General features: G+C 43.2%; 1 protein-coding gene across 4 annotated transcripts in view; it reads left to right on the forward strand.

Annotated features, from left to right (window-relative positions):
• Window positions 1–23,584, forward strand: part of LOC137418465 (serine protease HTRA1A) — a 39,325-nt gene that overhangs the window by 12,951 nt on the left and 2,790 nt on the right. For 2 of the 4 annotated variants that reach the window (XM_068104528.2, XM_068104527.2), the window contains 7 exons: window positions 3,622–3,727; window positions 4,453–4,657; window positions 12,836–13,030; window positions 14,533–14,565; window positions 20,746–20,860; window positions 22,475–22,532; window positions 23,457–23,561. In XM_068104528.2, the coding sequence (XP_067960629.1) occupies window positions 3,622–3,727; window positions 4,453–4,657; window positions 12,836–13,030; window positions 14,533–14,565; window positions 20,746–20,860; window positions 22,475–22,532; window positions 23,457–23,561 (817 nt within the window). The remainder of the gene's footprint in view (window positions 1–3,621; window positions 3,728–4,452; window positions 4,658–12,835; window positions 13,031–14,532; window positions 14,566–20,745; window positions 20,861–22,474; window positions 22,533–23,456; window positions 23,562–23,584) is intronic. The other 2 variants (XM_068104525.2, XM_078771915.1) reach the window with 1 other exon arrangement.

Raw genomic sequence — 23,584 nt, forward strand, 5'->3', positions numbered from 1 at the left:
TGACGGGAAATGAACAGCGAAGCGCGAAGGAAAGTGAAATAAATAACGCAAGAGAACAAGCAAAGTGAAAGGAATGACAGAGGGAAGAATGCAAAGAAGGAAGGATGAGAGGACAGAAGGACGAGAGGAGACACGCGTTGTGCGAATACTAATAATCGATCGAGCACCTAGCAAAGTCTGTGATTCTTTCAAGGAGCAAAGCTTCAAATCTCTCAGCCCTTTCTTTCCCACACCATTCTCTCTGAGAGGCTTTACACACAGGCTTTTTATAGATCTTGAAATTCCCCCACGCCTTGCTTTGCACCCTCCCCTCATCCATGGGCGAAGCTGCCTTTGTGCTGGATCTTGGCACAATATTCTTCGATCGGTGCTCAGAACTATGCCTGAAACAGCCCGCGGGCCGCTCATGAACAGAATCGGCACGCGAGCACCAGTTTTGGTGCAAACTTTTGCTACAGGCACCCATGAAGCAGTTTGCAACAGTTTTGGGGGACTGTGCGGATAATGGGTTTGTGGGTAAGGAAAATATGCGGCAGAAGGTTTGTGGAATGGAATGTGGAATGACGAAAATGATTTTTGGGATTTCTCACTACGATATACCACTCTCACTATATACAGTCATGTGAAAAAGTAAGTACACCCCATGTAAAATTTAGACTTTTTCAACATATTTCAACATACAGCTATTTGATCTTCATTTCAACAATATTGATAGATAAAGGTGATATAATAAAACAAATATCATGAAACATTTACATTTTGTAGTCCATTGTGTAATTTAAATAAACATAAATGCAAATTTCGCATGTGGAAAAAGTAAGTACACCCTTGGCTCTAATCGGTGGTATTGCCCCCTTTGGCAGAAACAACCTCAAGTAGGCGTTTCTTATAACTGTCTACCAGTCTCTGACATCGACTGGGAGAAATTTTTGCCCACTCCTCCATGCAGAATTCTTTCAGCTGTGCGATGTTTGAGGGGTTTCTTGCATGCACAGCTCGTTTCAAATCCCCCCACAACATCTCGATGGGATTTAGATCCGGGCTTTGACTTGGCCATTCCAGAACCCTCCAATTCTTTCTTTTCAGCCATTCCTTGGTGGATTTACTGGTATGTTTAGGGTCATTGTCATGTTGCAAGGTCCACCTTCGGTTGAGCTTCAACTTCCCGACAGATGGCCTCACATTATCCTCAAGCACCCTCTGGTACAATGAAGAAATCATAGTGGATTCTATGATGGTGAGCTGCCCAGGCCCTGATGCAGCAAAGCTGCCCCAAACCATAATATTTCCACCACCATGCTTTACAGTTGGTATCAGGTTTTTGTGGTCAAATGCTGTCTTTGGTTTTCGCCAAACATGTCTTCTGGTACTGTGGCCAAATAGCTCCACCTTTGACTCATCTGTCCAGAGCACATTGTTCCAGAAGTTCTGGTCTTTGCCTCGGTGTTCATTGGCAAACTTTAGTCTTGCCCTGATGTTCTTTCTGGAGAGGAAAGGTTTCCTCCTGGCACACCTCCCATGTAGATCAAATTTGTGCAGCCTCTTTCCAATGGTAGACTCGTGCACTTTGACATCAACAGTGGCAAGAGCTACCTGTAGGTTCCGTGATGACATCCTGGGGTTTTTCGAGACTTCTTTCAGCATCTTGCGGTCTGCTCTCGGGCTGAACTTGCTGGGGCAGCCTGGCCTGAACAAGTTGGCAGTTGTTTGGAATCTTCTCCACTTGTAGATGATCTTCCGGACAGTCGAATGATTGATTTCAAATTGTTTGGAGATCTTTTTAAATCCCTTCCCAGACTCGTAGGCATCTATCATCTTCTTTCTGAAGGCCTCAGAGAGCTCTTTTGATCTAGGCATGGTGACGCCACACACTTCAACAACAAAGAGCAAACCAAACTAAATGTCTGAGGTTTAAATAAGACAGGTTCCTCCAAGATCCTCTCCAACGATGTTCTATTAATTTGCACCTGAGCTGGTGCACCTGATTCTAATTTTAGGTATTTGAAGTAGTGATAAATGTAGGGGTGTACTTACTTTTTCCACATGCGAAATTTGCATTTATGTTTATTTAAATTATTCCTTGGACTACAAAATGTAAATGTTTCATGATGTTTGTTGTATTATATCACCTTTATCTATCAATATTGTTGAAATTAAGATCAAATAGCTGTATGTTGACTGTATCTGTATCTTCATTTCAACAATATTGACAGACAAAGGTGATATAACATAACAAATATTATGAAACATTTACATTTTGTAGTCCATTGTATAATTTAAATAAACATAAATGCAAATTTCGCATGTGGAAAAAGTAAGTACACCCCTACATTTATCACTACTTCAAATACCTAAAATTAGAATCAGGTGCACCAGCTCAGGTGCAAACGATTAGAACATCGTTAGAGAGGATCTTGGAGGAACCTGTTTTATATAAACCTCAGACATTTAGTTTGGTTTGCTCTTTGTGGATGAAGTGTGCGGCATCACCATGCCTAGATCAAAAGAGCTCTCTGAGGCCTTCAGAAAGAAGGTTATAGATGCCTATGAGTCTGGGAAGGGATTTAAAAAGATCTCCAAACAATTTGAAATCAATCATTCGACTGTCCGGAAGATCATCTACAAGTGGAGAAGATTCCAAACAACTGCCAACTTGTTCAGGCCAGGCCGCCCCAGCAAGTTCAGCCCGAGAGCAGACCGCAAGATGCTGAAAGAAGTCTCTAAGAACCCCAGAATGTCATCATGGGACCTACAGGTAGCTCTTGCCACTGTTGATGTCAAAGTGCACGAGTCTACCATTAGAAAGAGGCTGCACAAATTTGATCTACATGGGAGGTGTGCCAGGAGGAAACCTTTGCTGTCCAGAAAGAACATCAGGGCAAGACTAAAGTTTGCCAATGAACACCAAGGCAAAGACCAGCACTTCTGGAACAATGTGCTCTGGACAGATGAGTCAAAGGTAGAGATATTTGGCCACAGTACCAGAAGACATGTTTGGCGAAAACCAAAGACAGCATTTGACCACAAGAACCTGATACCAACTGTAAAGCATGGTGGTGGAAATATTATTTCCAATATTATATATATGACAAGTGACAGGCCAAGTTTATAGCTGGGCCAATACTTGCCCTCCTAGGATTCTTGTAGCTGAAGGGTGCTCAACTACAAATGGATGTTAGTACATCTCATGGAGATCTCTCATGCATAAATTGAATACATTCAGTTTTTACACTCCTCCACCGACAATTGAATCACACGAGTTAAGATCTCCCTACCTTGTGGTAAAATGACACTTTTAGAACGATACAACTATCACTAAAAAGACACAATTTCTCATCTTGGCAGTCGAACTAAACACGTGGCTGTCGCACTGTCTCTGATTGTTCAATGAGGTTGGCCTTGCTTGAGCCACCCAGTATCAAGCAACTAACAAATAAAATGTTACTGTACATTCCAAGTGTTCAACGTTCAACCCTTTGAAATTACAATTATTTAAAAATTAGAAACTTTATTTCCGTTTTTTGAGGTGAACCATGTGGAATCTGTTTCAGTAACTGCTTCAACTTGTTTGCGCTTCACTCACTGACCTCTTCTTCTTCTTTCCCTCTTTCTTCCCAACAGCGATTGCAGAGGAACACAATGGCAGTCTCCGCTATAAGTTCAACTTCATTGCGGATGTGGTTGAGCGCATCGTACCTGCTGTGGTACATATTGAACTCTACACAAGGTGCCAAAGTGCTGGGGAATATTTTACTGTACTTTATTTACTGAACTATGCGGTTTTTCAAGATTTCTGTTCATTACATATTTATTGGGAGAGGGAGCGCAATGGAGAAAGTTGAAATTGAAAAAGGGAAGGGAAGGCTTGGCAATAGGAGAGAGAGAGATAAAGAATGGTAGGGGGGTGTGGGAGAAGAGAAAGATGTTTGGGAAGAGATAGGAGTAAGCAGAAGGAATGGAAGGGACATCTACGGAGCACAGGGGTCAACATTCCATCATATTTTGTACGTAATAAATAGAGAGCATGTTCCGATGATTATTTCCTCAAGTTGGAGAGATTCGGGACAGTGGCTACCACCGGAAAACCCTAACCATGAGACGATGATGGGAGTGACTTGTGCTTGACGCACTTGGAGGAAAAAGAGAAGCCATTGCCAAGGCCTTGAGCTTCTTGTCGGGAGCGTGAGACCTTGGGCAGACTAGCTTCCTCTCAATTGGATGTGACCAAATGCAAAGAACTTCACTAGTTTGTTTGTTTGTAACTGTCCCCGGTGTTCTTACAAGGTCTGGGTATGTGATTTGTTTATTTCGCAATACGTTTCTAACTTAGTAAGAGTATTGAGACGAAGATCTAGATTTGTCGGTTGGTTATAGCTCAGCATTTAGGAAGAGATCTGTTGCACCACCAATCTCGATGTTTTGAGTAATTCTGCTCCCTCTTCCCCCTTGCAGACACCCATTCTTCAACCGCAACATTTCAGTGGCGAGTGGCTCAGGCTTTATTGTCTCTGACGATGGCACCGTGGTTACAAATGCACATGTCGTACTCAACAAGCGTTTCATCAAGGTTCAGCTCCATGACGGCAAGTCATATGAAGCCACTGTGGTCGATGCCAATGAGAAGGTTGACGTCGCCACGATACGGATTAAAACAAAGGTAGTCATCATATCATGGGAATGGGAGATTGGGAGATGGCGTCTGGGGTTAGGGGGGACGGGGTGATGATAGACAGGGCAGAATGCATGGACATATTCAATATGATCTATAATGGCGTGTGCGTGTGTATGTGTGTGTGTGCGTGCATGTGTGCATGCATGCGTGCGTGCTTGTGTGCGTGCGTGTGTGTGTGTGCTTGTGTGTGTGCTTGTGTGCGTGTGTGTGTGCATGTGTGCGTGTGTGTGTGTGTGCGTGCTTGTGTGCGTGATTGTGTGCGTGTGTGTGCGTGTGTGTGTGCTTGTGTACATGTGTGTGTGCATGTGTATGTGTGTGTGTATGTGTGTGTGCGTGCTTGTGTGCGTGCTTGTGCGTGTGTGTGCTTGTGTGAGTGTACATGTGCGTGTATGTGTGTGTGTGTGCTTGCTTGTGTGCTTGCTTGTGTGCGTGCTTGTGTGCGTGCGTGCGTGTGTGTGTGTGTGTGTGTGTGCATGTGTATGTGTGTGTGTGTACGTGCATGCGTGTGTGTGTGTGTGTGTGTGTGTGTGTGTATGTGTGTGCGTGTGTGTGTGTGTGCGTGCGTGCATGCGTGTGTGTGCGTGTGTATGTGTGTGCGTGCGTGTGTGCTTGTGTGGGTGCGTGTGTGCATGCATGCGTGCGTGTGTATGTGTGTTTGTGCTTGCTTGTGTGCGTGCATGCTTATGTGTGTGTGTGTGTGTGTGTGTGTGTGTGTGTGTGTGTGTGTGTGTGTGTGTGTGTGTGTGTATGTGTGTGTGGTGTATTACAGATAGCAACAATGTTTTTTTTACAGGCTCCAAAGCTCATCTAGTTGCTGTGATACAAATCAAGCACACGATCTGACAGATACAGGAGACAACACCAGACCTGCCTTTCACGGGGGGGGGGGGGGGGGGGGGGGAGGGGGAGGGGGAGTGACGTCACTTCCCATAACACTCAGGGCCCCAGCAATATCATATTTATTACATCGCCTTTCTTTCCGCTTCAGCAGGACAATACAGTAACAACACACAACATGCATTTTAAGGCCATTTTCCCTGCTAGAGCGGGGGTTAGCCTTGCGGTCCCCATGACAATCTTCTCCATTTCGCCCTATTTTCTGCATCTCCCCATGTTAACCCCCTTGCCCGCATTTCTTCTTCCACCATCTTTAGCTAAATCTTTCTCGGTCTTCCCCATCCTCTACTTCCTTCTACATTCATTTCCATCACTCTTCTCAACCAGTCACTTTCATCCTTCCTCAACACATGACCAAACCATCTCAACCTGTTCCTCTTCACAGCACCAATCACAGGCTCTATTCCCATCATCTTTTGCAATTCATCATTTGTCTTCCTGTCTCTCAACGATACTCAGGACAATCAAGGACAATCAATACAAGGACAATCAAGGAGGAATTTCCTCCTCCCCATGGATGCCAACCTATGGGGTTGTTTGTCCGTGCTCTATCATTTTTATATGCTGGGTATTTAAGCAAGGAAGCAGCACGTAATGTTTAAAGTCTTTGGTATGACTTGACCGGGGTTCAAACCGCCGACCTCCCAGACTCCATTTTGCCATTGTAATGCTCAAACAATATCAATAATATTCATCAATCGAGAGAATCTTTAGTCTATTTATATGCCTTTCAATATTGCATTTTACCTCAGGCTCTTCTTTTTAGCCGCGTGGCAGACGCTGGTCATAGAGTGCCCTCTGCTGTTGTTGTTGTTCTTCTTGTTCTTCTTCTTCTTCTTCTTCTTCTTGTTCTTGCAGAGAAGACAAAACCTCAAAGCTCCACCCATTCTGGGAACCATAGCTCCACCCATTCTGGGAGAGGCTTCATATAAACAAATATCCACCATTTTATTAACTCGCATAGCTTTGAGACCTGTTTTGTAGGCCCGTGGTGTCTTCCTCTCTCACACAGTTCTATTTAAAATCAAATTCGATATATCATTTCATTTTTCACAGTCGCTAACATAGTTTTAGACTCGGTTGAAAAAAAACGGGAAGAAAATCCGATGAAAGTTGCCCTTTATAGAACGAAATGAATTCTCAAAGGCCTGTAACTTCAAGTCCATTGCGATATTTTTTTTTTAATCGCGGCATGGTCAGTCATACACCGCCCGAAATAAGAGATGGGAAAATGCCGAGATATATATATTTTGTTTAAATCGCGGCATGCTCAGTCATACACCGCCCGAAATAAGAGACGGGAAAATGCCGAGATATATATATTTTGTTTAAATCGCGGCATGGTCTGTCATACACCGCCCAAAATAACAGACGGGGAAATGCCGAGATATATAAAAAATTCGTCCATTTGATGACAATCGTCACGATGAAATATTTAATTTATACGTCGTCACAATAATGTGGAGAGAGGAGCATAGCTTCGTTCACGTGTCGCCACACACGGGAAATTGCCGAGATATATATTTTTTTCAATCGCGGCATGGTCAGTCATACACCGCCTGAAATAACAGACGGGAAAATGCCGAGATATCTATCTATAATTCCAGTAATCTCTGTATGTCTGTATGTCTGTGACCGCTGTTTCTCGACAACCACGGGTCCGATATACTTGAAACTTGCCAGGTATATTGCTGGGGACCCGAGGATGTGCCTTTTCAAGGTTTCATATTAATCGGACAAGTAGTTACCGAGCTATGTCCAAAAAACGATTCAACCAATCAGAGAGCAGCGAGTTATCACGTGTGCCGAACGTGGCGAACAGACTCTGCCTCGGACGGCACATTTGAGAGCGTATTCATTTATTTCACGTTGGCAAACTATGTTGGCGTTAAACTATGTTTTAAAACTAATTAAAACTAATTTGCGATTCTTTCGCTTTCCTGCGCGTTTGTGCACGCTATGGCGATTTCTTTACCAAACTCCGCAAGCCGTTCGCTTTGGACCAAACCATTTCATGTAAATAGAGGGGGGGGATTGTCACCGTACTCGCAAGCCGTTCGCTTTGGACCAAACCATTTCATGTAAATAGAGGGGGGGGATATAATTTTAGATATATATATATAGTACGGGCATGCCCTAGTATTAAAAATTCGTCGCCACACACGGGAAATTGCCGAGATATATTTTCACTTTGCACAAAAATAACATCAAGTAATCGAATCAATAGGAATGTCCTGTGCCTATAACATCGACGTTATAGGCACAGCTGCATCTAGGCATTGTGTAACATCGACGCGGCTTTTGTTTTAATTAAAACCTTTTGTACTTGTTTCTTCTTTCGATGCAATTTTTTCACAGACATCACTGAAACAATTAACATTCAACACTCAACACGTGCACAAGTAGGACAACATTGTAATTCTGATTACACTTCCAAGTTGACAGGCAGGAAACCTATTGTTCTTGTTTGGATTATTATCTGTATAATATTACGCTTGTTTGTCCATCCGTGTGTAACATTATTTGTACGGTGGGTTTTAATTGTGTAACAGGGGTTTTAAGTGTGTAACAGGGGGTTTCAAGTGTGTAACAGGGGGTTTTAAGTGTGTAACAGGGGGTTTTAAGCACGTAACAGGGGGTTTTAAGCATGTAACAGGGGTTTTAAGCGTGTAACAGGGGGTTTTAAGCATGTAACAGGGGGTTTTAAGCACGTCAAATGGGGTTTTGAGCGTGTAACAGGGGGTTTTAAGCATGTAACAGGGGGGTTTCAAGTGTGTAACAGGGGGTTTAAGCATGTAACAGGGGGTTTTAAGTGTGTAACAGGAGGTTTTAAGTGTGTAACAGGGGGTTTTAAGTGTGTAACAGGGGGTTTTAAGCATGTAACAGGGGGTTTTAAGCATGTAACAGGGGGGTTTTAAGCGTGTAACAGGGGGTTTTAAGCATGTAACAGGGGGTTTTAAGCACGTAAAAGGGGGTTTTGAGCGTGTAACAGGGGGGTTTTTAGTGTGTAACAGGGGGTTTCAAGTGTGTAACAGGGGGTTTTAAGCATGTAACAGGGGGTTTTAAGTGTGTAACAGGGGGGTTTTAAGCATGTAACAGGGGGTTTTAAGTTTGTAACAGGGGGGTTTAAGTTTGTAACAGGGGGGTTTAAGTTTGTAACAGGGGGGTTTTATGTTTGTATCAGGGGGTTTTAAGCATGTAACAGGGGGTTTTAAGCATGTAACAGTGGGTTTTAAGCATGTAACAGGGGGTTTTAAGCATGTAACAGGGGTTTTAAGCGTGTAACAGGGGGTTTTAAGCATGTAACAGGGGGTTTTAAGCACGTCAAATGGGGTTTTGAGCGTGTAACCGGGGGTTTTAAGCATGTAACAGGGGGGTTTCAAGTGTGTAACAGGGGGTTTAAGCATGTAACAGGGGGTTTTAAGTGTGTAACAGGAGGTTTTAAGTGTGTAACAGGGGGGTTTAAGTGTGTAATAGGGGGTTTTAAGTGTGTAACAGGGGGTTTTAAGTGTGTAACAGGGGTTTTAAGGCTTGAAGTGGGGAGGGGATTTAATCCTTCGGGTTGGGAGGAGGAAGAGGAGAAGGTGGTTAAGTACTTGAGGTTAAGTACTGGGGGAGTTTAGGACTTTAAGTCATATTTTACATGAGCGGAGATTCCGTGGGTCCCTGATAGTTATTATTTTTGTCGTATTATTATTATTTATCGAGTATTCTAGATTTTTGTGTAACGACTTTAGGAAAAATGGTTTCAGCTGGCTATGTCAATCTGCTATGTCAATCAGCACATGTTTATAGCACCCTTGGAACTAACCAATGTTTTTGTGGATTTAATCCTGTATTGGCGGCCATGTTGGATTTTGTCCAAAACATAAAACAATCTTCTCCAGAACTACTAAACCGATCACTATGAGATTTGGCAGACAGCTTAAGCACCCTCGAGACAGTATCGAAGTGTGAGTTTGAAGCTTCTGCTCTGAAAACTCTGGAAGCTGGTCATGTTGAAATGATCACGTGAGTGCGGCCACGGTCTCTGAGGTAAAATGGCCTCTAAAGTTTGACTTTCATGAAGTTGGATGATATCATTGAATACCCCATGGCTGAGGCTTTATATCTTATGAGCTATGATGTCCGTCCCCATTAGCAACGTCTCAAGCCTGTACACGCAGATCGGTTCTAAGGCCTTGGATGCTTACTTTAAAAAAAGTTCTTCAAAGTCTGATACGGTACCATATTTAGTAGTTGCTCAAGCTGTCTAAGACTCTGCTGACACAAAATTGGGAATAACCAGATGTTTTATAAGGTTTTAAACCTTTTTGTTATAAACCCGACACACCTGAGTGGTCACGGTCTCTGAGGTAAAATGACCCTTAAGTTTGATTCCCACCAAATTGAATAACACAATTGAATGCTCCATGAGTTGGGCTTTACTGTGATATGTGGATTGATGATGAAGATGTTATATTTCACAATTCTATTAATATAAATGACCTTCCCTGAAGTAAAATGGCCTCCAAAAACTGACCTTTATCAAAGTGAATAACATCACTGAATCCTTGTGTAACAGGGGGTTTTACGCGTGTAACAGGGGGTTTCAAGTGTATAACAGGGGGGTTTAAGTGTGTAACAAGGGGTTTTAAGCATGTAACAGGGCGTTTTAAGCATGTAACAGGGGGTTTTAAGCATGTAACAGGGGTTTTAAGCGTGTAACAGGGGGGGTTTAAGCATGTAACAGGGGGTTTTAAGCACGTAAAAGGGGGTTTTGAGCGTGTAACGGGGGGTTTTAAGTGTATAACAGGGGGGGTCTACATTTTGCTACAATATAGGAATTGTTATGGGATGCTTTACATCTTTTTCCTGCTGACAATGAATTTGCCTGCTGAAAGGTTTATGGTTTCTATCCCACTGAGAGACCGGATCTGGATTCAGACCTGAACCAAAATCGAATCGGCTTGTTCTTGTCACCGAACCAACTCTCCCACCAGGTTTATTCATAACTCGTCCATAACTTTTTTGAATATCATGTTATGTATCGCTTTTTGCCCGATCTCTCAATGGTGAAGAATCACTTAGAAAATTAAATAATTCTCATATCCGAATCCATATTCAGATATTCACCAAAATCGAAGCAAATCGTCCTTGTCAGACACCCAACCGGCCCACCAAATTTCGTCCAAATCCGTCCGCAACTTTTTGAGATATCCTGCTATTTATCGTTTTTGGCCCTTTCTCCCACTGGTGAAGAATCACTTAAAATATATATTAGCCGGATCCGGATCTTCACCAAAATCTCATCATTTCGTCCTTGTCACATGCGCTACCTTCTCCGCTAAATTTTGTTTGAATCCGTCCACAACTTTTTGAGATGTCTTGTTCACAGACAGACAGGGTTGAACACATAACTTCCTTCTTTGGTGGCGGAGTTAACTACGAGGAAGGTTACTGGCCATGATTTTGCGTTGACTTGTTGTTTATCATTTCAATCTGCACAATTAAGTTCTCATTCATAATGTCACAATGTCAAAAAAAAGTGCAAGAAAAGGCCATTCGGCCCATCAAACAAGTGCCAAACTGCCCTCCCAGCACTCTTGCCTCTCAAGCAGTGCTCTCTCACATGGGAATGTTGGTCACAGGCCAAGGCCTGTGTGGCCTTTTGTCATCCTCAGGAGGTACATTATCTCTGCCCTCACAAAAATATCTCCTATTTGCATTTCTCATGAGATTTTATGATAATCTCATGAGATCCCCAAAAACAAGAGCTTTGTTTTGTAAGAGTTGCCAATCTGATAAAATAACATTCTGTTATGATATTACTGAAGTAGTTATACTCACTATGTTTAAGTATGCTGTTAGTAGTATGATAGTAGTGTAGTATGTATGTATATATATGTATGTAGTATGTATGTATTATGTATGTATGTATGTACATAGTATGTACATAGTAGTACGTATGTATGTACATAGTATGTACATAGTAGTATGTATGTACATAGTATGTACATAGTAGTATGTATGTACATAGTATGTACCTAGTAGTATGTATGTACATAGTATGTACATTGTACATAGTAGTATGTATGTATGTACATAGTATGTACATAGTAGTATGTATGTGTGTACATAGTATGTACATAGTAGTATGTATGTATGTACATAGTATATACATAGTAGTATGTATGTATGTACATAGTCGTATGTATGTATGTATGTATGTATGTTTGTATGTATGTATGTACATAGTCGTATGTATGTATGTATGTATGTATGTACATAGTCGTATGTATGTATGTATGTTTGTATGTATGTATGTACATAGTCGTATGTATGTATGTATGTATGTACATAGTAGTATGTATGTATGTATTATGTATGTATGTATGTATGTATGTATGTATGTACATAGTAGTATGTATGTATGTATGTATGTATGTATGTATGTATGTATGTACATAGTAGTATGTATGTACATAGTAGTATGTATGTTAGTTAGTAGTATGTTAGTATGATAGTAGCACACTGTTGAAGCAGTTTTTCTCACTGGTCTTTCCACTACCTTGCAATTATAAATGATGAGCATCTGATGATGTAATCCATGGTACAGTTTGATTGTTTTTTATTTAATGGGAGGATGCACATTTGCTTCTTCCTGTTCTTTCGATTGCAGCACATGGCTGCGGATAGCATCGTTTGCTGGGGACACAGCCTTTCCACAGATGCAATGCCCTTCGAGATACAAATAGGTTTACTACAGGAACGTGTAATTTATCCAGGGTACCGGCGATAACTCGCCTACTCTTTACGAAGGACACCGTGGGATCTTTAACGTCCACCAACTAATATCAACAGACAGGATGCCAGTTCAGCGTCCATCCGAGGGATGGCACACGCTGTTGTGTATACACCGCCTAATTTTCACTTATATGTATCGAGTCAAAATGGAATATGTACGTATGTACCACGACTGCATTTGATCTCAGAGGTACAAAACAAATCAGGTACAAATTTGCCATCTGTGGTTTTGGTTTAATAAAAAACTTGCAAAGTCTTGCCAGTAGAACGTGAATGAAACTGTTGAATACACCCCAAGTGATCGAGGGACGGCACACGCATTGATGAAGCACCCTGCCTGTGAAACACCGGGATGGCAGTTCATAGCTGGGTCTGGATTCAAACCCAGACGAGACAGCTTGAAGGCGAGTGTGCATGCATCTGGGGTTCGAGGACATCCTGACAGCTTATGTGTTTTTGTTGTTGTTGTTGTTGTGGCAGGACAAGCTCTCCGTGCTACCACTTGGTCGATCCGCAGAGCTACGGCCAGGCGAGTTTGTCGTCGCCATCGGTAGTCCCTTCAAGCTGCAGAATACAGTGACAACGGGCATTGTGAGCACCGCACAGCGTGGTGGAAAGGAGCTCGGCCTCGAGGGCTCAGACATCGACTACATTCAGACGGACGCCATTATAAATGTATGATGCCCACGCAAACAATCGAACAGCGGGTCACTCATTGTTCCTCCAGGAACATGGTCCAGCAAAACCTCAAGACCTCAGAACACAAAGTTTTCTTTTCCACCTCGCAGTGGAAGTATGGCTTGGCTAAATATTATGCGAGCACAAAGGCTCGTGGTTCAAATCCACTGATTTCTGTTGCTCGTCCAGCTGCTGAAACCAGTTATGTTTAACTTTAAAATGTGTTTATCTGGCAAAAGCACAATAAACACAAATCTGCCTTTTGGGTTTGGCACGTAACGTTATAAAATGTATTCAAGTTTAGTACAAGGTATTTGGTTGGTCGAATTCCAAAGGTGCGTTTGGTTCGATTGTCAGTACGCGGCGAGTTGGAAGGTGACCTGAACAATAGGCAGGGTAATGGAAGGATGTCATTCCAGGTGAAGTCTTTAACATTGTTCAACAATACAAAAAGTACAAACGTTGCAAAATAATTACTGAAAACGGCTTATAATAATTAATTATAATCGTAAAAATAATAATAATTACAATAATTAATGAAAATTATTTATTTATTTCATTTTGGCAGTGAATATTTCGTAATGAAGGAACACTTCTGAATCGAGAAAAGTGGTTTCAGGTTGTTTTGTTTTTTTCTTTGTTTTTTGTGTACAAGGTCGAGGCTCGTGAAAGAGCGAACATTAATCTCACAAAAAAATCAAACCGACACATAAAGCATATAATAAGGGGAGCGGTAGACAAGATGGGGAGAGAGGGGGAAGCACACAAACAACATTTGAGAGCAGGGACATCGGGAGATCTGTGGGAGGGAGAGGGCTTGGGGGGACGAGGCGTGGGAATGGGGGGGAGGCGGAGAAGTATAAAACACAAGGACACTGCAAGGACTTCCAGGAAAGAAGTCGGTATTACAAAAAAGTGGATTTGGGGTGAAATTAACAGGGGTAGAAAAGATCAAGGTTTTGGATGGGGAAAGATAAGAAAAGGTGGTGAACAGCTGTTTTAAAGACCTGGAGGGAGGAGTGCGATTGAAGAGAGTGAGGGAGTTTGTTCCAGAGGCGGGAGAAAAGGGGAATGAAAGAGTGAAGGTGAGCGGAGAGTCTTGATTTTGGCAGTTTAACCATAAGAGGGTTTAAGGGGTTCAACCATAAGATTTAACCATAAGAGGTTAATCCGATGACACCAGACCAAGTATCATAATAATGACAAACATTTTATGATCTAGTTAATATGGGATCTCTTGGGTCTGTCCAATGTTATGATGGACAAGAGGAATGTTTATCATTCCTGTAACTTACTTGTACTTGGGGGAGAGTTTGTGAACAATTTAGATTATTTTTTGTTTAAAGGAATGGAGGTGAGGGAATTGGTGAGAAGCGAAATATGAGTGTATGAGACATACATACATGTGTGTATCCGTATAAAATGTAATTAATAATGAATGATAACCTCATATGTCATTGTTTCCTCCTGAATCCATTACATGCTGAAACGCTGGACAGTATGGGAACTCCGGAGGACCTCTGGTTAACCTGGTGAGTTATTTCACTTGTTTGTGATGTTTTCTCAGCCCTTGTTAAATGTAATCTTTTTATTGACTCTTCACTTTAAGACCAATTCACCTCCATTTTGTATCCACGTATTTATATATTGTTATAAAGTAAAAATATCGATCCAACGACTACAACTACCAACTACTACTTTCATGTCCAAGTCTTTCACCATAAGGTTGGCCAGGCCTGACGTTCAACTGAATGTGGCAAGTATTTGGAATTTGTACCGGACGCTGGCAATAACCCATTTGTTCTTTGTCAGAGACACAGCAGGATCTTTAAGGTCCACCAACTAAATCTGGCAGACGGGACAACCAACATAATGTCCATCTGAGGTACAGAGCACTTTGTGATGGAGTTCCCTCTTTTTGATACACTTCCTAGTCTAGGTAGCTCATAAGTGAGTGCATTACCTATATACCATCTTGTTGGACAATTCTTGGTATCAATATCATGTATGTATGTATGTATGTATATATGTACACACTAAGTATTGATACCATGTTAATATGTTTTAGCTTCACGAAAAAGAAACATTCTGAACTCTCAACAAACCCATTCCTTTGAGTAAATATCTGAGGAATGCAAACTTGGCATTATGCATTACCATCCATGAAATGAGGACTCGGAAGTGCCACCTCTGCTACCTGGCAGACTGAATTTAATAAAGGTCACATATCCTTAGACCTTTTGCCTGAGGTCCATGAGCGTTCCCCTGCTGGAATATATGAAAGACATCTGAACTAACCCCCGCTCCCCCGAACCCCCGAAAGACTAACCCCCGCTCTAGTGGGGAAAAATGGCCTTAAAACGATCATTCATTCATTCATTCATTCATTCATCTGAACGGTATTTCCTGCTAGTTGATTTAGCTTCTTCGCCAGAATGCCTCGACGTTTCCACAACGTGCTCGGAGCCTCTTCGCTTTCTCCGCCAAAAAGCAGAGAAACAGATCCGTGTGAGTGAACACACCTGCACAACAGGGCATCACTTCAATATCATATAAAGTGACCTGAACTTTTGTACACCAACACTTTTCTTTGGCAACTCGTCGATTTTCAACATGCCAAGAATGTGCCTGGACAATTTGTTCCTGGACCAATTTTCACATTCAAACGCTGCCTCGGTTTCAACAAGCTTGCGCTCTGCAAAAGCATCCTGAATCCTGAAACAAAAGTAACATTTTGTTGTTCGCGTGGTGATACTCTTTTCAATGTCGACTGGAAGTTGGTGACCTTCATCGCTAGAGAATTCCAATCAACAAGTTGCATTGGCCTGGCAACCCGAATGAATCGTGGGATCTGTGCGTCTTGGACATGTTCGGTAGGCATTTTAAGCTCCTTCTTTCAGCAGGTTTGCAAACAATCACAAGATGAGCTGCAATTCCATCACTTTTGGCAAAGCTTAGAAGAACCCTTGGAGCAACGTAGCTTCCAGTCTCAGGGCAATACCGTTTATTGGCAGCATTACATTCATAACCTCTGCCATCGAAGGTGGATGGGGGTCATGTTTTCATCCCTCTGTCTGTCTGTTTGTGAACTGAATGTCTCAAAACGTTGTGGACAAATTCGGACAAAACTTGGTGGTTAAGTTGGGTGTGTGACAAGGACGAATCGATTCGATGTTGGTGAAGATTCGAATCCGGATCTGGATCAGAGAATTTTTTAAGTGATTCTTCACCATTGAGTGATCGGGCTAAAACCGATACGTATATATCATGGTATCTCGAAAGGGTCTGGACGGATTCGGACGAAAATATGTGGACAAGTTGCTTGTGTGACAAGGACGAATCGATTCGATTTTGGTGAAGATCCAAAGTCGTTAAGCTGGACGTCCCATCTGCCAGCATGAGTTGGTGGATGTTGAAGATCCCACGATTCATTTCGCGCAGAGTATGCGAGTTATCGTGGGCATCCTGAACCAGCTTTGTATTCCTATCACCTTCAGTTGAACGTCAGACCTGGCCATCCGGTTCGTGAAAGACTTTGGCCAAGCGTACATGCTTTATGAGCCACTTGCATTCATTATATGGGATTTCAAGCTGTAGACCCTGCATCATGAGCTGAGTACTCAGATAGGAACGCCATACAATACCCGCGAACCCTGAATGCATGTTATAATGTTATAAAAGCTATCGCTGGTTTTACATGGTGTTATGCAACCAAAATCCTTTGCATGGATACTTATGTGACACACCTTAAAAACAGCTCATCTTCCATGCGCACCTCTATTTGGCAGATAACATGTATAGTCGTGGATTTACTGAACTAACTGTTTGTGTAGTGAAAGGCAGTAGTTGGGATACAATCCAAAGGTTTAAAACGCTAGTTTTTAATTCCACACGTCTGTTGAACTTGTTTTTGAATTTTGGGTTTTAGGTTGACCTCTGCCAGGCTGAACAGTTTACGTTTTGTATCCCACTGATTGGCCAGATCTAGATTCGGACCTGGACCAAAATCGAATCGGCTTGTTCTCGTCACCGGACCAACCAATCTACCAAGTTTTGTCATAACCTGTCCACGACGTTTTGAAACACCGTGCTCACAGACAGACGGACAGACAAACAGTAGTAAAAACATAACTTCCAGTGGTGGAGGTAACTAAATAATTTCTTCAGGATGCCGGCAAAAGCTTGCCTCGTCTTCATGAAGGGCACCGTGGGAACTTCAACGTCCACCAACTAATTCCGGCAGGCAGGACATTAATAAGCCATAAAACGTATTTTGAAACTTTATAATATATTACACACTTTATATAGAAACGTAAAGGTCGTTAAGATACAATGCAACATAGGTCAATAAAGACCGACAATAGTATCCGTTTGTTATAAACTATTTTCGTTTTTATCACCGAAAATACTTTCCTTTCTGATATATTCCGTGGCTCGGTTTGACAGTTCGATCTAACGAAAGCAGAATATAAAGCGAACATATTGTGGGATTTCTAACACGTGTTGATGGGAAATGCATCAAAACACAATGGCTTCCCTTTTTAGAGTAACATCTCCTAAACCAGCGATTACACTTATACATGTTTGGTCAAAATAGGATATTTGGCCGAAGTTAAACCCCAGCTGCATTTGATCCCAGACTTGGCTTCAGGTACAAATTTGCCGCCTGTGCTTTTGGTTTAAAAAAATTTTTTTTTTTTTTTGTATACAGAGTCGAGGCTCGTGAAAGAGCTAACATTTATCAAACAAACAAATCAAACAAACAAGCAAACAAAGTATATAAAAAGGGGAGCGGTCGACAAGATGGGGAAAGAAGGGAAGGAAGCACACAAACACAACATTTGAGAGCAGGGACATCGGGAGATGTGAGGGAGGGAGAGGGCCTGGGGGGAGGCAGGATAGGTATAAAACGCAAGGACACCAAGGACTTCCAGGAAAGAGGTCGGCACCTCAAAAAAGTGGATTTGGGGTGAAATTAGCGGGGGTACAAAAGATCAACGTTTTGGATGGGGGAAGATAAGAGATGGTGGTGAACGGCTGTTTTAAAGGCCTGGAGGGAGGAGTGGGATTGAAGAGTGAGGGAGTTTTTTTTTTGTTTGTTTGTTTTTTTGGATACTGAATCGAGGCTCGTGAAAGAGCTAACATTTACTTCACAAACAAATCAACCAGACTAACAAAATATATAAAAAGAGGGAGCGGAAGACAAGAGAAGGGGAAGCACACAAACACTTGAGAGCACACAACATTTAAGAGCAGGGAGATGTGTGGGAAGGAGAAGGCTTGGGGGAAGGAGGGGTGGGAAGGGGGGGGGGGGGGAGAAGTATAAAACACAAGGACATCAAGGACTTCCAGGACAGAAGTTGGTATTTCAAAAAAGTGGAATTGGGGTGAAATTAGCGGGGATAGAAAAGATCAAGGTTTTGGATGGGGGAAGATAAGAGATGGTGGTGAACAGCTGTTTTATAGACCTGGAGGGTGGAGTGGGATTGAAGAGAGTGAGGGAGTTTGTTCCAGAGGCGGGAGAAAAGAGGAATGAAGGAGTGAAGGTGAGCAGAGAGTCTTGATTTTGGCAGTTTAACCATCAGAGGGTTGCAGGCAGATCTTGTGCGACCTGTAGGAATATTTGGGGGACAGAGCCCAGAGAGAGCTAGGGGAGCACGGCCAGAGAGGAGTCGGTAGAAGACGGAAAGACCACCAACCTGCCTGCGGTGAGTAAGTGAAAGGCCCTCGGAGATAGCGTCATCGCGGGAGATTCCAATGATTCTGAACGCTTTGGTTTCAACAGCGTGAAGACGAGCTAGGTGTGAGGCAGGAGCACCAGCCCAGAGGGGAGAGCAGTACTCCATTGAGCTGCGGATGAAAGCCTTGTATGTGGTGAGGAGCTCAGGTGTGCCAAGGAAGGACTTCGCACGACGGAGGATTCCCAGTCGGCGACTGGCTTTGGAGGCCAGCTTGGAAATGTGGTTTTCCCAGGAAAGATCATGGCAGATAGTGAGACCCAAAAGCTTGAGTGACAGAACTTCTTGGAGAGGATTATTCAGAAAATAGATGGGAGGGTTGTCCAGTCGGTCTTTTCAGAGAGACATCGTAAGAGTGTGAGATTTGTCAGGATTGAAAGACATGTTCCACTTGTTAGCCCAGTCTGTGCTTTTGTCCAGGTCTGCAGTGAGTGAGGAGGCTGCAGACTGCCGATCTGAGGGATGAGGAATGGAGCGGCAGAGAGTGGAGTCATCAGCAAAGAGATAGAGAGGATTTTCAAGAGAGTCAGAGAGATCATTGATGAAGACCAGAAAAAGCACAGGGCCCAGAACACTGCCTTGGGGAACTCCAGCCTGAACAGGAAGAGGAGATGAGAGAAATCCATTCAGGGCCACACGTTGACGACGACTAGAGAGGAAGTCCGCCAGCCATGCATGGAGATTTCCATGGATACCAAAAGAGGAGGGTTTGGTGAGCAGAGCGGGGTGCCATACCGTATCGAAGGCACGTGATATGTCGAGGGAGACGGCTCTAATTTCCTGTTTGGCATTGAGGACCTCCATCCATTGTTGAGACAGCAGAAGCAGCATGCCCAGAGTAGAGTGACCTGGTCTGAAACTAAATTGATGATCAGAGATCAAGCCATTGGAGAAGAGGAAAGATTTCATATCCGAAGCAATGATGGATTCCATGACTTGGCTGATAACTTGCACCGTCTTGTCAGTAGAGCAGAGATGAAACTGTTGAATACACCCCAAGTGACGTTTTCCTAAAGCCGTGGTCCCAACCCGCCGTACTTGCAAGTGCGTGCTGTCTACTTGCAAAAACGTGGGCAAAATTTGGGGATCCGTACGTGGTGAGTACCACCTCAGTACGGATTTGTGAGCACGCAGACACGCCGTAGCACTTTTAGTGCATGAGGAACTTTCGCTGCGTTCGGGATGCGGTCGGGCTACGGATTCACCCCAGTACGGGTGACGCGCGTGCCTTCTACAGCCAATGAGCGCACAACGCACTGACTCCGTGAGTCTTTTAAATTTTTCCCACGGTCACTTGCTCTACAGACGGCGCACTTCCACGCACTTACAACATGCGAGTGAGTAAGGACACCGTACGTGAGCAGCACGTGTAAGTACGGCCTCCGTACGATAACGTGGCAATCGCACGGAGATCGTACGTTGTAAGCAAGTTGTAAGCACGTACAACTCACTTACCACGTGTGCAACGTACGATGCACGCAACCGCTCACGGCCAGGCGTGGCGTGCGGGCCACGTACTTACACCTTGCGCAACCGTGCGAGTGACGTGCGTTGACGTACTCTCTCCCTACTCTTGCCACTCCCTCCCCACGTTTTCGGAAAAACGTGGCGGCCGTGGCCTCCCCAAAAAACGTACGGACTAAAAACACGCACGGTGGGTTGTGACCGGGCCTTAAGTGGATTTTCCTTCCTAAATGGAATATTCAGCAATAAAACAATTGTTTCTTTCGTATTGCACATTAAATCTATCGTGTCCATCACTTGTGTTCTCCGATACCCCTCATTCCTTCCCACATCCCTCATTGTCCAAGTGTCCATCTATTTTGTCCTTCAACCCTGCAGTTAGTATTTCCTCCCTCTCTTTCTACCGTTCCTTTTGTTCTGTTGCATCCTCATCCATTCATTTATATACAAATAAATAAATATAAATTTCATGAACAGGTATTTCATGTGGACGATGCTTTCTCTCTGTAGGATGGCGAAGTGATTGGCATCAATACACTGAAGGTCACCGCTGGCATATCCTTTGCCATTCCCTCTGACCGCATCCGTGATTTCCTGCAAAAGTCCAACAGTCGGAAAATCAGAGGTACTCAAGCCACATCAGCCTTCTCCTTCCTTTAAGTACCTGCTATTCTACCACAATACCCATAAATAAGAGTACTGTATATCTATCATGTACTGATTCATGAGAATATCTTGTTATCGTTTTTGATGTACCACCAAGCACGCTTTGTGAATGATTACATGTCCACTGCTCAGAAAGAGGAAAGAATGATTTAAACTTTAAATATGCCAAATGACCTGTTATAGGATTCACCTTTCTAAATTATTATTGCACAAATGAAATGAAAACCTTTTTCCCTTTCCAAAAGTTTCAGAGCCAGAAATCAGACTTGTATTCCATTGCTATCAAGGAACTCACCCACTGCTGGGATACATGTGACACTGCCTCAAAACTACTTGGAAAACGATGTTTACCAAAGTCCACTAGTATGGGACCATTGCTTCACAGTTGGGGACAGAGAGGACATTTTGATTGCTAAGGATGAAGTATATTTCAGAAGAATTTTGTTCCATGTTATTTTCGTACGCAGCACATGGCTACAGGAAACATCATGGAATTTGTAATTTTCAGATTCATCAGAGCAGGAATTTGTAGTTTGTTAATGGTGCCGGCGATAACTCCCTTATTCTTCACGAAGGACACCGTGGGATCTTTAACATCCACCAACTATCCAAGCCTGGTGTTGGCTTAGTGGTTAGGGTGCTGGCTTGGGATCCTAGGATCCTGGGTTCGAATCCCGATCGATCGCTGAATTAACGCCAGGGGGGTTGACTCAGACTGTCATCCTTCCGAGGTCGGCAAATTGAGTACCAGCTTGCTGGGATGAATGATCACGGTGTGTACCCCGGTTTAGAATAGGTACACCGTATCCCTGCGCATCGTAAGAGGCGACTAAGGGTTGGCGTCAGGAAGGGCATCCGGCCATAAAAACATTGCCTCAAACAGGGAACCATGATTGTCATGGGGCCCGCAAGGCTAACCCCTGCTCTAGCGGGGAAAATGGCCTTAAAACGATCATTCATTCATTCATTCAACTATTGCCGGCAGACCGTTTAACAATATCCAAAGGACGGCACTTACATTGATGCATCACCTTGCCTGTGAAAAGCCGGGATGACAGCTTATAGCCAGGTCGGGATTCAAACTCAGGCTAGATACCCTGAGTGCCTGGGAATATTTTTTGAATGCCTGGGGCCTGAGTGCCCCTGCTTTTTCTGGGGTTGCCAGGATAGCCTAGGCGAGGCTATCCTGGCAACCTCAGAACAATTTTGATAAAACAAGAAATATTTGCTCATGTATTCTTTTTTATTATTTAATACAAACTCATCACAAAGTCTTCATCTCTACTAGTCCACTGTATTTTATGAGACAGGCTATAAGCAAACGATGGATTAACGCAGTATAACGCTTACTTTTCTAAGATAACGGTTTGAAAGGTGACAAATTGTATACATTTAGAAACTTCCATACCTGCAAAGTAATTTGGCAGCGACATTCTAGGTGAGGCTCAAATATTGTCGAAAAAGAAAACTCGGAATGACCCTCTTGAGTTTTGAGCAGCGTATGAAGGTGAATGTCTCACACTTACGTGCTGGTAATCCACCTCCGCTGATGGACTCTTAAATGCACACGCAGGTGAAGAAAAGCCAACGAAGAAGTTCATTGGCATCAGGATGTCCACACTGAACCCAAGGTGAGAATTAATTAGTTTAATTTATCTTCCCAATTATCACATACTGTCTTCAGTTATCATGAAAAATTTGTGTTTTCTTGGTTAGAAACCCGCTGCTGGAGACCAGCTTTTGTAATTGCGTATCTTCAAATGTGGCTTACGAACAGCATAAGTTTTTGCTGACGAGAGGTGTTCTCACCGACCAGAGGAAGAACAGGCCCATACAAAGAAGAAACACTCCAACGAGCGTCTCCTCAAAAATATTCCCAGGCATGCTTAGTTTTGAAGCCTGGTGTTGGCTTAGCGGTTAGGGTGCTGGCTTGGGATCCTAGAATCCTGGGTTTGAATCCCGGTCGATCGCTGAATTAACGCCAGGAGGGTTGACTCAGCCTGTCATCCTTCTGAGGTCGGCAAGGTGAGTAACAGTTCACTGATAATTCCCTGTGTGTCGCAAGAGGCGACCAACAGGGTTGGCGGCAGGGAGGGCATCCGGCCATAAAACATTGCTTCAAAAAGGGGACCACGGTGCCCGAAAAAAGGCCAACCCCTGCTCTGCGGGGGAAAATGGCCTCTAAAGGTGGTCTCATGCTTAGTTTTTCACAGTATAGGAAAATTATTTTAAATGATCCTTGGCAAAAAAAAAAAATCATACCCAAGAATTAGACAGGACATATATCAGACTTGCTGCAATGTTGGAAAACAAATTCCTGTGGCCAAAAATCGATACGTCTATAATCGCTGTCTGCAGCTCATAATGCCAAGGAGTGAACTCGCTGTTCAAACAAAGACGTTAAAGCTAAACAATGACAAAATGGCTCCATGTGCTTTCCTTTCTCAGCGTTTAAACATACTTTGAGGTATTGTACCCAAAAAAAAGTCTCTCCTCGAGTAGTTCAGACCCTTCTGGTATTGTCCTGCCTTCTTAGGTGTGTGTGCGTGGTCGAGTGTGCCTCATAGATTATTGAAGGAGCTGAGACGATATGGTGAGGGGGTGACTCCCACTTCCGGCATCTACATCCACGAGGTCATCACCGATTCCCCTGCTGCCAAGTAAGAACTTCCAGGATGTCATA

This window comes from Myxine glutinosa, chromosome 2, assembly GCF_964187855.1.
Source record: "Myxine glutinosa chromosome 2, kmMyxGlut1.1, whole genome shotgun sequence".
NCBI lineage: Eukaryota > Metazoa > Chordata > Myxini > Myxiniformes > Myxinidae > Myxine > Myxine glutinosa.